The 13,211-nt window shown below is 33.9% G+C and overlaps 1 protein-coding gene across 2 annotated transcripts in view; it reads right to left on the bottom strand.

Moving 5' to 3' along the window:
* Positions 1 to 1,016: 1,016 nt before the first annotated feature.
* LOC119641043 (centaurin-gamma-1A) overlaps positions 1,017 to 13,211 on the bottom strand; it is a 243,715-nt gene continuing 231,520 nt past the window's right edge. Inside the window, exons 1-8 of one of the 2 annotated variants that reach the window (XM_038039465.1) lie at positions 7,471 to 7,600; positions 6,517 to 6,793; positions 5,443 to 6,444; positions 4,905 to 5,384; positions 4,684 to 4,801; positions 2,678 to 2,893; positions 2,465 to 2,609; positions 1,017 to 2,406 (exon numbers count right to left, since the gene is read on the bottom strand). In XM_038039465.1, coding sequence (XP_037895393.1) covers positions 1,951 to 2,406; positions 2,465 to 2,609; positions 2,678 to 2,893; positions 4,684 to 4,801; positions 4,905 to 5,384; positions 5,443 to 6,444; positions 6,517 to 6,706 — 2,607 coding nt within the window. In that variant the 5' untranslated portion in view covers positions 6,707 to 6,793; positions 7,471 to 7,600 and the 3' untranslated portion in view covers positions 1,017 to 1,950. Of the gene's footprint in view, positions 2,407 to 2,464; positions 2,610 to 2,677; positions 2,894 to 4,683; positions 4,802 to 4,904; positions 5,385 to 5,442; positions 6,445 to 6,516; positions 6,794 to 7,470; positions 7,601 to 13,211 lie in introns of those variants that run through there. The other variant, XM_038039464.1, reaches the window with a different exon arrangement.

Raw genomic sequence — 13,211 nt, forward strand, 5'->3', positions numbered from 1 at the left:
AATCCAGTCTAATTCCGAATATAGCTTTTACTCTCTTCTTCTTTTCGTTTATAACGTTCAATTAAATTTTGATCATTCTTTCTTTTTGATTTTATGCATTTTATTAATAATTTATTACTTTTCAATGTTTTTTATTTTCAAATCTAAATTATTTTTTGGTTTTGCTAAATTTAGATTTTATTTCCTATTTGATCTCATTGTCGGCGATATTTCTTTATATACATGTTTATAAAATTAAAATAAATTAATAAATTACGCTAGATAGAACGAAGAACGTATTTTTCCCTTAATTGTCGCATTTTTTTTTTGTTTTGGTTTTTTTCACTATGAAATTCATAAAAACTCTAATATTTTTTATATTACCCTTTTGATGACATAAGTAAAGAGTAAGGATAGATTTCATCTGTTCGGTTTCTTTTTTTTTTTTTAAATATGATTGCATTGGTTTTGAAGAAGGGAAGCTAAGAATATAGTTGTTTGGAAAGGGTTTCAAAGTGGTTCTGTTCAGTTTCACATAAAGATCTGGAGAAGTTTAAGATGTGGTCTGTGATGATTCATTTCACTAAATATAGAAATTTGCTGATGCACTTCAAATAACTTGCCCTTTTCTAATTTTCCTGACTATGTTTACAATGCTTTATAAATTTATATCATTATGCTTAGTGTGAATGCGTTAAGTAAATGCTACAACAAAAGAAAATTGCGTCTTTAAATGATTTTTACTCATTTCCTTTTTTCTTTGTAATGTAATTTTAATAGTTTTTGGTTCTTTTTTCTGGTTGATTGTTCTTCTACATAAACGAGAATATTTATTTTTAAATATTACTTTATTATTATATTTCTTTTTCTATATATATTTTCATTTAATTTTATCCAGTTTTATTGGATTCTTAAGAAATTGTCTACAAGTTTTCTACTAATTTTCATTTTGGTTTTTTATTAATATTTTATTTATTAAAAAGTAATAATAAATAAATTAAATTATATTTATAATAACAAAACAATTAATTTTTTAGAATATTTGTTTAAAATATGCATCAAATTATTATTAAAGAAAATTTTTCTAAAATAAATGAAATCAAATAATTGCGTAAAAGCTGACCAGAGATAGTTCAAAAGAAATTATTTTTAATTGCAAACAAGTAGATTACATTCGATATAGACCGAATCTTTTAATGTAGAGAACTTGCTTATTTCTTTCGTTAAGTAAATATCATTTTTAATGGGGGGTGACTATACTCAATTATGCCACCATAAAGATAGTGGCACCCTTTAGCTAAAAAAATATACGCGAATACATCTCATACAGTAAAATAGCGGCACGATTCTTTTTCTAAGAGTTAATCAATACATTTCTAATATTTGCATCCAAATTTTTAGTAGAGACCTCTTAGGCATGTGAGGGATTGTGAACTTGAATTTAATAGAAAGAATTTGAAAAAAACAGACAAACTTTCCTTTGATGAAATACATGTATATAAGACTTTTTTTTTTTAAGCATATGCAAGTCTAATATATCTAATGTTACGCCTATAATTGTGTAAAAGTGTAAAACAAATATATAATATCAACAAACAAATAAATAATTCTTTTATAAAATAGACACATAACGTTGATATAAAATGCACACGAAAAATCTAAAAACAATTCAACAAAAATATTTTTATGAAGAAAAACATACACGATACTTAGCAAAGTAATTAAAATTAAAAGTTAAATTTCTTTCTTAGAAAAAAGGAACGAATATTAAAATACAATTACAAATTAAACCTGATTTCTTATGAAACACACGAAGTTAAAAAACGCAATTATATCTAAGAATTTTAAAAAATATAAGTTCACTTAATGAGCGTATTTTCCCTTTTTTGCGTTTCTGAAGAAAGAAAAGCTAAGCGTAAAAGAACTATACCTCACTCTCAAAATCAAATGTTGCTTTATTTCTTTTAAACTTTAAATTACTCCGGACACCGTTTTCTCATAAGGTGTACCTAAGGTATCACGACGTCGTGGCAGAGTACCACTGGCTGTTAATGGAGCTGAATCTGGGCAACCTAGGCCAGTTAATAATTCTACTAGAGCTGTGGTCTCTTCAACGCTGTAGTGTGGGGCGGGTATGCCGCCATTAGTTGAAGAAGAACTTCCAGACACTGGTGGCGGGCCACCCATGCTGCTGTTAGTGGTAGTATTACTAATGGTAGCTGAGGATGATGCATTCGAAACAGATGATGAGGAGGATGATGTATTACTGGCGCTAGAATTGTTAGATGTAGCGTTGGACGCAGCTACCGCGGCAGCGGCGACTGCGGCTGCCTTTAATGACTTTGCTGTGGCCAACGATTGCGCAGCTTTAGCATAAGCCAAGCAAGTGCGTCCCTCATGATCAGTATGTTTTATATTGGCTCCGTTCTGTCGATTAGGAATGCCATGAGGATACTACTTTCTTTTTTTTAAACAATTTTCTTACCCATATTAACAATTGAGCTATTGCCAAGTTTCCAATTGCACAAGCCAGTAATAACGGCGTTCTTACATCCCGAGGACTGACGCTAGCGTTAGTGACATCGGCCGTGGCATTAGCCAGTACTAATACGATTGATTTCATATCCGATCTAAAACGAGGAAAGAAGGGTTTTAAGAAAACGTAATGAATCCCTATATTATAAAATAAATTTCAAACCTTATCACAGCTTCTATTAATTGCTGGCCTGGTGTAGCATTAAGACCGCCAGACGGTGGTAAAAATTCTTTTAACTCATATTTACTACGTATCCATACTTCCTTTTCTTCTCTCGATGAATTTGGTTTCGGTTTTTGGCGTTGCCTGGTATTCGATTCCCAAACGGAATTGGCCAAACTATTACCTATAGCTAACATAACACTCAAATGGCCAGGTCTAGACGCAAAAAAATTCAAATTATAGGGAAAAGATATTAAAAATAGTCTTCTATAATAAATAATATAATGAAATTTCACTATATTGCTTCGCTGTTTTAGAAAGGAAAGACAAAATCGTGTTAGTAAAGCAGAGAGAGAAAGTCCATAGTAAGTTAACTTAGACTGACTGCATGTCAGGGGTCAGATGTCTTTTCTAAAGATACAGAAAGTCCACATTAAGTTAGACAAGAACAAACACGTTCCCATTTCTAAGAGGTCGACAGGTCCGATGTCCCTTCTATCAATACAAGTTTTCAAACATAAATAACGTCCTGTCAAGAAGCTTACATTTTCTTCAATTTAAATTAGTACAGATCCGAAGTGGTTGGGTAGGTGGATTTCATCTTCGAGATGATTGCAAGACAAGTATAATGGCTTAAATGGTAACAAGGGTTTCTACTTTGGAATATATTTTGAGAAAAATGTAAATCCCTTTGTTTACTATTCACTTGGGATTAGATTCGTTTCGTATGACAACTCCCCCCACTTACGAGTGGTTGTCAATTATAACATCAGTTTTCTTTATTATGCGTTTGTATTTTTATATACTATATTTTTCGGACTATAAGATGCAACTTTTTGCATAGAAGAACGGACTCAAATTTTAGGTGCGTCTTATCGTCCGAAGATAACATTAAAATATGTTTTCAATAAATCGCCTCTAAATTTGGGAGTGACAACAATAGTCCAGATGAAAGTAATACGAACGGTGACATTAACGAGATGAGTGACAGTACCGGGAGTGAAGATAAACCGAATATTGCTAGTACGAGTTTTGTTAACAATAATCAATATGATCCGAAAGTAAGATTGAAATATATTTTTCTGGAAATCATTTTGAAAATATGCAGTGCGTCTTATAATCCGAAAAATACTGTAAATGTTAATTTAGGACAGAGAGCTATTTGTAAGAGTTCAAAAAAAATGTCGGTCTATTACAGCTCGATGCAAAGTAATGGTAATTATGCCAGAGACTGAGGAGACGAGTCACAGTACATACATTCTGCTTTTTATTTCATTCGTGCCTTTTTATAAATAAACGATCGCTCAACTTTGATATTTACATTCCCCATTCCTTCACTACGTGTTTATTTATTCGGTCGAAAGAAATTATGTTTTGTAAGTGAGCCAAAATTCTGAAAAAATAATTTACATCATTTCTTAGAAAACGTGGTAATGTTTCATATATTTGGGAAAACTTTCGTGGTTTTCGCTATGTAAAGTGGATGCGGCGATATAAAATGTAATGGTGCATTGTGGTCTTTTCGAATCTAACAAGACGATTGGCCTTAATTTCTACTGTCAAAACCAAATGGATTTAAGCACGCAATTGTTTAAAGTTGACCAGTCAAAAGGCTGCCCCCTTTCATCATGCCGCTGCTAAACTACACATATTTTAAAAATTAAGAGAACTTGGCTTGGAAGAAGAGCCTAGTCAGGACTTGGATTATAATTTGTTTCGATCTATGTGGAAACTTCTACTATGTGTAGTTCACTTAAAAGAAGCCTGTGGAAATGACTTGGTTCAGGTTTTCGTTCAGGATTCCAAGAAGTTCTATAGTGCTGGCATAATGGCAGACAAATGACAAAAAATTCGATCAAAATAGCATCTACCAGATTTGACAAAGTTACTTGAAAGCATGGGAAAAATATCTAGTCCGAAAGAGCTACGGAGTTTCCCCCTTATCTAATGTTTACTTGAAAAGTATAAAAAAAATTTGTTGCGTTTGAATTTTAAACAATACTTACGGCCAATCATCTAAGCCCAATGAACGAACTTTGGATATATGCGAACCCAAGTTGCGATGAATTCCTGAACACTCAATGCACATTAAGACACCCAAATTTAAACTGGCCCACTCCGGATCTGCAGGTGAAAATTAAATGACATTGAAGTTTTTCCTTTTTTAAATAAAATTTTACCTCAAAAATAATTAAAACTGAAAAATAAACTGACACGTTTTACTCACTTGGGGCATCACAGTCTACACAAAAACCATTGCCTGGCACACGTGTACGTATCGTTACCATTGAAGCCAACTCGCTAGTAGTAGCCGGTTTCATTTTCGTGCTTTCTATGCTTTGCAGACTTTTGAATATCTCCTGTTCAATAGCGGCCACCCATTCGTCACGTTCTTCAGAGTTTGCCGCCTCAAAATGCCATTGTTTCGAGTCCAAAGACACTATATAGAATTCATAGCCATCTGAATCATCAATCTCATTTGACTTCACGCTACTACTTTTCATACGTCTGTGACGTTTTTTCACATTTGGGGTCTGAGAATCAAGCTTATTGGAGGCATTAACAGACAATAGTTCGCGTTGCGAGCTTTCCACTGAGCCTGCTATAAATGTTTGGGAATTGGAGTTTGACATGGCAATGCCTTCATCACCACTTGTTTGTTGAGAAGAGTTGGATTTAACTCCAGGTTCTTTCAACGTCTCGAAAGCTAAAATATGAAAAATAGATTTACGAAAATAAATGAAAATATATCGATCGGTACTTACCGTTATTGGTTGACAACATGGATGTGGTTAAAGCACTGTTAGTTATTATAGATTTAGAGCCTCTGGGTTTCTGACCGGGTACTTTAACTGTAACATATTGAAGCGGTATTTCTTTACCGTGTATATCATCCATATAATCATGTAGAGAGGGATGATAAGTGAGACGGCCATCATCGCATAATGTAACGTATTTCTTTTTCCATTCTTTATTTAATGACTTACTCGATCTTTTGTACAAGTAACCTTGCTTAATAGGAATAGAACGACCACTACCCAGTTCACCATTTTTTAAATCCTTTTCACCCTTTTTCGAAGATGATGGTATAAAAAGGTTAGAGCGACGTCGCGATTTACGACTGGCGGTAGGCGTTGATGTAGGAGTTGGCAAATCCTTACCTCCACTACCTGGATTAGTATCTTTATCACGCAAAGGCACTAGCGACAAAGGAGCTAATTGCTCACTGTGCAAATTATTACTACCTCCATTACCGCCGCCGTTGCTGCTGTTCTGTACACCGGGATTGTATTTTGTAACGTTGTTATTATCATTGCTTAGGGAAAAATCGCGGTCACGGTTGCGGTGATGTTCACGTAGTTGAACGTGTTGTACGCATTGATCCGGTTGCGCTTGCTGTTGTTGCGATTGCCAAACTTTTTGACTATTGCCCGGAGGAGGTAAACTATGTTGCTGTTGTTCATTGTGTACAAAATCAGCACTTATACGCATTGGTATGTGATGAGTGGAACTCGATAGTACGTGGTGTCTGTGCGGTAAAGATAAATTACTGTTTGACGCGACTACTCCCTGTGAGTTCGCTGAGGTATTGTTCGGGATGGTTGATGATGAAGGTGAGAAACCATTCGCATTGGTGCCATTCTGTGCGGTTGATGATGAGCCGTGATGGTACGAGGCAATACCCAGGCGGGTACCTTGTGGGGTTGTGGGTCTCGAGGTTACGTTGGCGGGTAAAGGTAGGCGTTGGGATAAGATTTTTTGGCAAGCTAACAAAGCGTGAAGAATAAATATTTGAACAACATTTTTTTTGTTGTTATATGAAAATGGAAGAAGCTTACCATCTTGGAAAACTCTTTCCACATTCAGGCCATAAGTAGCACATGTTTCATAGTAAGAACAGCGTTTTAGGTCGGCAGCCAATTTTCTTGCTCTTGAATCATCGATGACTCGAGGATTGCGCTCGCTGATGGCATCTTGAGTTCCTACTAAAATCATGGGCAGTTCTTGGCCGTTACGGAAATGCGCCATTTTCGTATAATAGTTGTAAACTGTATTAAAGCTGGATTCGTTTTCCAAACTAAACACGAATATGACTGCATCTACCCAAGCAGCAAACTGTGAACAGGAGTGAGAATGGAAATATAGAAAAAAAAAAAAAAAATTTAAATAAGAAACGGTTTTAAATTAAAAAACATAAAACACAAATCCTTGACTTTGTAAGAAATCCATAAACTTGACAGAAAGCAAGCAGTGCAATACAATAACAATGAAATGCGACAATAAGGCGTTGTGTTTGGAAATTTTTCCTCTTTGAACAATTGAACAATAAAGAAAAGGTGACATACGTATGCATGTGTGCGAGAAATTGGAGAAGGGTAAATTCAACTTTTTAGAAAGTGAGCTTAGTGAAAATTGCGAATATTTTTGTGGCCGAATAAAAATCAAATGATCTAAAGGTTTTAAGAAAAAAATTAAGTCCTCAGTTCAAATCACATGTTATCAAAGCTCCTGCTAGTGAAGTACAAAGTTGAAAACGATTTATTTTAACACACAGGATAATGAACTTTTCGCATCAAATTCCTAACAGCATGTATATATAAAAAATAATATTTTATACCTTTTATTGTACAAAGCAACGATGAGTAGGCAAAAGAAAAAGAAAATATTGCATGAACACAGGCAACAAATGCATATAATTTCTACGGCATTCTGCGCAGGTTTATTCTGGCGTCAGATTAGGCGAGTGAAAAGGAGAGAATGCGTAGGATGAATTTTTAAACAGAATTACTTACATTTCTGCTAAGTATATAAAGACTATTTTATTTTGTTTTTTTTTTTTACTTTCTGTCGAAGATATTCTTATCGCTCTATTTAAAGCTAATTAAATAAATATTTTCGAATTATTTTAAATTGTTTACAAAAAACTTCTGCGTTTTCACTTTTATGCGTCTCTCCTCTATGCTGGTTTAACATAAACTGTTTTATTCGTTTTACTGGGACCCCCCATTAAGTTTAGCCAACATAGCCGAGGTGGTTGTTGTTACTCCCTTTTTTACCCTTTAGGAGTATTCACATAAGCGTATATGTGCGCAGCCATTAAAGAGATATAGGCCTCCATCTCTTACTCGAGAGTGTGTTTGTGGCGGCGTAAAAGCCATGGAAGCCTATATACTGATATATGCACACAAATGCCGGTTTTGTGCGTGCGTGTGCGATGTAAAAGCATTATTACATCATACTTACACAATATTATTTGGCTGCTATCACCAATACATGCACGCAGTTATAGAAAAACTTGGTATAGCCTTTGTGTCTCACTGTCGTCAGTCTGGCGTCTCATAGAAAGCCATCCACAGTCGAATGAATTCTACGGTAACAAACCATTTTAAAAGTGTGTATGCATAAGCACAGCTGAAAAGTATGCTTTATTTTTCTTTCTCACTTTAGCAGTTGTCTCTTCATAAAGTATTGTTGTATACAGCTTGAAGGTCTTTTTTAAAGATATACGATTTCTAACGGCATGATTAGTTAATCATATTGCTTTGGTACTTTATTTATGATTTAATTATATTTCTAAGCAATTTTATGGTCGTTTACTAAAAGAAAGGTACAACGCATTTTATAAAATTCAGACAAGCCCGTAGCGGGTATTCTGGTGGGTAGGGAACTGATGCTTAGATAGACAACAAGTCGTGGACTGAAATAAGATTGGTCGGCAAGAGCGATGTTTGGATGAACTCGCGCATATCAATTGATCTCTCGCAATGTTTTTGAAGGCCGGTATCATAACACATAACCGAGCATAACCATGCTGAAAATTCATTCTATCATATCGGCGCTATTTTACCTTTTTTATAGCATTCCCAAGTGACTGTTTAGCTGAGTCAATTGGAGCAATTACAACAAATTACATCCCAATGATTTCCCAAATGGGATATTTGGTTTCACTCTCAATGTTAATGGTCTACCTTGTGCCTGTGCTTTGAGTTATTGTATTGTGTGCATTTTCCAATTATTCGTGGCTATTCAGCAACACTTTGCTTCGCATTAAAAAGGAAAGATAATGTTCCTCATTGATAATTTTTTCTTGTCCCATATCTCCATTTCAAATCCTGGCGCTTCCATTCCATTGAGATAATTTACTCGGTCGCTTAACACCTAAAGAACGTACTTTCACGTGCATAAGTGACGGCATTATATAACACAATAAGGTATTAGAGTTAACTCTTGCCTTGAAAATATGCTTAACGTTATATGTATATGATGTTCAGGATATTGCAGAGAGGGAGTTTGAAATAAAATAGAGTCGGAAATCTAAAAAAAAAAAAAGAAAAACAGTTTTGCGAAATGGATTTGAAGCTTTTAACTATCGGTGAAGAATGTCTCTAATTCGTTTAAAGTGTCTTTTTCAACTGCCCACGCTTTTTGACATATTTTGAAGGGTAATATTAAATAGTCATGTTATTTCATTATTGTTGACAGCTGCTTATAATTGTCATTGTTACACAAAATACACAGAAAGAAACATCGGAGATTACTCAAATTTAAAGAATTTGAGATGTTTGAAGTGCGAGATAGAGCGGACGTATTTGAAGATGCTAGCTGGTTTCAATGAACCTGGAAACATTCCAATTAATTACATGGAAAATAAAATCAATACTAGTGTGTAGCGAAATGCAGGTTCGTTAGATTTGCCGTCTTCATTATAGAACTTAAAAATGGATGAACTACGCCAATCCCTCAACAAATGTGATGGCACCGTTTGTTGGAGCGTTCAAAAACTAAAAAATTTATGATTTGCTTAACAAGGTAGAGAATAAAATTAAAAATTGAAAATAGCGTAAACAATATTTGCGAATTTTATGTTAAAATGCAATGAATCTATATTTATTATAAAATATCGGCAAATAATTTTCGGGAAGAAGCAAATTAAACGTTTTTTTCCTAAGATTAAGTTTATTCATCAGCATAGGCTCCTTAAAGTATACTAACGTTAATTCAGGGTCTCTTTACACTTCGATGCCTTATTTAACAAGACTTTTTAAGAATCATAGCTTCAGTTTCTATAGTGATTTTATTAGTTGATCGGAATTTTTGTCCCTAAAGCCGGCTTATGAGGTTTACGAACAGATAATAGTAGTTGGAGTTAAAATCTCGAAATAAGTTGGTCAGGTTAACAACACCACCTGCCGTGCGTTTTGTAGTGTGTTTGTTCCACTGTGAGCGGACGTAGTGACCATTTGGAAAATACCTTTCTCATGTGTAAATTTTGGCGTGATATAGTCAATATACTGCATTTTCATATATTCAGAATGTCAGTTATCTCTTGCAACTTGACATTTCGATTTAATCTTTATGATTTTTTTGATGCTTTCTGGTGTAAACATCTTTTTTGGGTTTCCATTATTACCACCGTCATTGGCGTCCATACAACATTGTTCAATATTAGCAGATTATCGAAAAATTGTTTTTTTTAACTAAATACACTGGAGAATACAATAGTTCTATTCGGTTGTGGTCGTGGATTGCCAATACAACTATAAGGGCAGTGTTATAACGCACTTCAAACTGATGCTAAAAGACACGAAATTCAGATTTTCCATCGGTGTGAAAATAACAAAAATGCCGTCATATAAGGCAGAACATTTTGACGGACGTTTTTTAAAAACTAACGTGAGTTAGAGATGACGTCGATATGTTAGTCTCTGTCATTATTGATCGACTTGATATGCATACCAACAAAAAGGGTATAAAAATACTTTGTGTCAATTGTCTCGATACACAAAGAAGGTGTGGTAGGCTGTTATAGCGACATAAGAAGTATAAAAGTACTTACCATATATATTGCATCGTCCAATAGTAAACCACAGAAATCTCAAATGGTTTAGATAGAACGTATTTAATCAATTTTCTGAAAATGTTAAGTTTCTGATTCAATTTAACCATGTGTAACAGCTTTCCCAAGTGTCCTTTCTCTTCTCTGGAGACAGTCAAGCATATAAAAGTTGATATTCGCTTATACCAATTGGAACCTCAATTCGACATTGCAAAATATATATTGCTTAAAGCTATTTTCAAAGGAATTTCACAATACACTGTTACTCATACCTTTGGTATCTTTCAGTGCAATGTATTCTCGGAAGGGTGATTTAACTTTAATTGTGAAAAAATTAATTAATTTAAAAATTTAAGGGGACTGAATCAATTAGCGATCTTAAACGCTATGGCTGTCGTTCAACACGAAACATGGAATCGGTTTGTGAGCGCAACGTTGAGAATCCAGGGACACATACAAACTCTGTGTAGCAAACTTTGTGTACAGTTATACCTTTTCTCGGGGAAAGACAAGTAGTACTACTAAGGAGAAGCCAAGAGAAAGCAATTTCGCATCAAGATAGCATATACAAAAGAATTATTCCACTATCGGTTATATTTCTTGTATCTCTGTGGAATCGTTTCCCTAGTGTGAAGATTTTTAAACACTTCATGTTACGCTTTATTCGATTTCCAATATTAAAATTTCCTTATTATTATTAGCGTTTCACTAAAACTGTGAGTAACCGTCATTTTTATGTTGTGTGTATTCCATACTTTTCTCTCTTAAAGTTAGTTCTCATATAAATCACATATTTTTCAAGATTATGTAAAAAAAAAAAAAGAACAAATAAAGAAATATTTATGGAAACATGCAAACAAGCTTATTTCTTATGTTTGTATTGTACAGCTATACGCCCCCTGTTTCTTATATAACATTCAAAGCGAAATAAATTTGTTGACGAGAGTGAGAACTCTTGGCATAGGAAAACCACCAATATAAATGCCAGTAACTTTAACATCAATTTTCAACGTAAAGAAAAACTACTGACACGCGTCTTGCCTGCGTCACCATTAAAAAGCATACACGAATATAATTGTTACGAGGCAAGTCCCGGTTTAAAGAGGCATGTGTGCACTTTTTCAAGTGCCAACAAGTCTCAAGAACGTATAATGATGATGTTTTTGCATTATAAGTCAGCGAAAGGCTTAAGTATGAGAAAAACACACAGCTCAACATGTTTCTATATGACATTTGAAGTTAGAAAAAAACTCAAACTTTGGGGAAGAGGGCCTTGGTTAGAAATTTAAAAAAAAATGAATTTAATTTTTTTTATTTAAAAAAGGTAGCCAGCCAAGGTTATGTTTTAAATAAGTCAAAGAAAAATGTGGAATTATGTGATTATATTCAATTGCGACGCTGTTTCTTATTGCAATGTTACAGATGTAGAATGTAGATTATCAATAGATAAAAGAAAAAGAAAAAAATGAAAAAGATGCTGGTTTTGAATGTTTTTGATAGCTTCAGGGAGGTTTTTTATACAATCAATTGTGGCTTTCAAAGTCTTTTATTTTGCTATGACACAAGTTCCTAATGGTTATGACAGAGTTAGTTATCAAAACAATTTATTCAAGGACTTTAAAGACAATAAGGGATGAGACAGCTACTTGAAATGATAAAACCGGCTTGTTTGGCGCATAAATAAACACTTCTTTTTTGCTTTAAATTGAAAAATATAATAGCTTATATAGATTTATTTAATGGACAAGCAATCTTTATTATTTTTATTTTATTTTACTTAGTTATACATGAAATTCAACTAAACAAAATTAACAATCGAATTCAAGTACATCTTAAGAGTAAAGCTAATACTAATTGTTTTAAAACTTAGTGTACAATACAAAGGAAGATATGAAAAAAGACGAATAATAAAAACAAAGTAACTTAAAAATTATAATTCATGTATAAATAAATAAAAAGGGGAAAAAAAAGAAAAAAAGGGTAAAAAAGAAAAAAAAAAGAATGTACACAACTAGAACAGAAGCACACCTGCAACAAGAACAGATCCATGTTGCAAGTGAATCTCTAAACCATTGTAAACATGCATAAGCTTGAAAACCGACACGTTAACAACACCATATAAATTTCGAAATAAAAAAAATGAGATATTAAGAATACAAGTTAGTTTAAGTACGACATAGGTAAATCGTGCGATTTAGGTTTCTGCAAACAATTCTGAACGGATTAAACTGCTCATAATTGCGTTTACATTGACTAATCTTAATCAAGATAAGTGCCTAGAGAAGCAGCTAGGCACACTAAAGCTTATCTCACCAAGTAATGCGGGCAAGTCAATAGTATCGACATAAAATCTAAAAAGCGCGATCGCGGTGCTTGGGATTCTTCGACAGTTTTTTATCAAAACTGTCTGGGATTTCTCGACATAAAATCTAAACAGCGCGATTGCGCTGTCTGGGATTCTTCGGCAGTGTTTTTTCAAAACCGTCTGGTACTCAAACGGTTAAAAAGGAAACGTGAAAAACAAATCTACGTTTCTCAAGTGACGGTAATGATAACAGAAGCAACCTGGTTTCATAAGAAGGAAGAGGGGCAATCGGGTCCCAACCCAAATTTCTAAGGGCAAACAGCAAGAATTGCTTTTGAACAGATTTAATTCAATCTACATAGCATCTACAGGAATGAAACCAATACCATCCG

This window comes from Glossina fuscipes, unplaced genomic scaffold (genome assembly GCF_014805625.2).
Source record: "Glossina fuscipes isolate IAEA_lab_2018 unplaced genomic scaffold, Yale_Gfus_2 142, whole genome shotgun sequence".
In the NCBI taxonomy this organism is placed as follows: domain Eukaryota; kingdom Metazoa; phylum Arthropoda; class Insecta; order Diptera; family Glossinidae; genus Glossina; species Glossina fuscipes.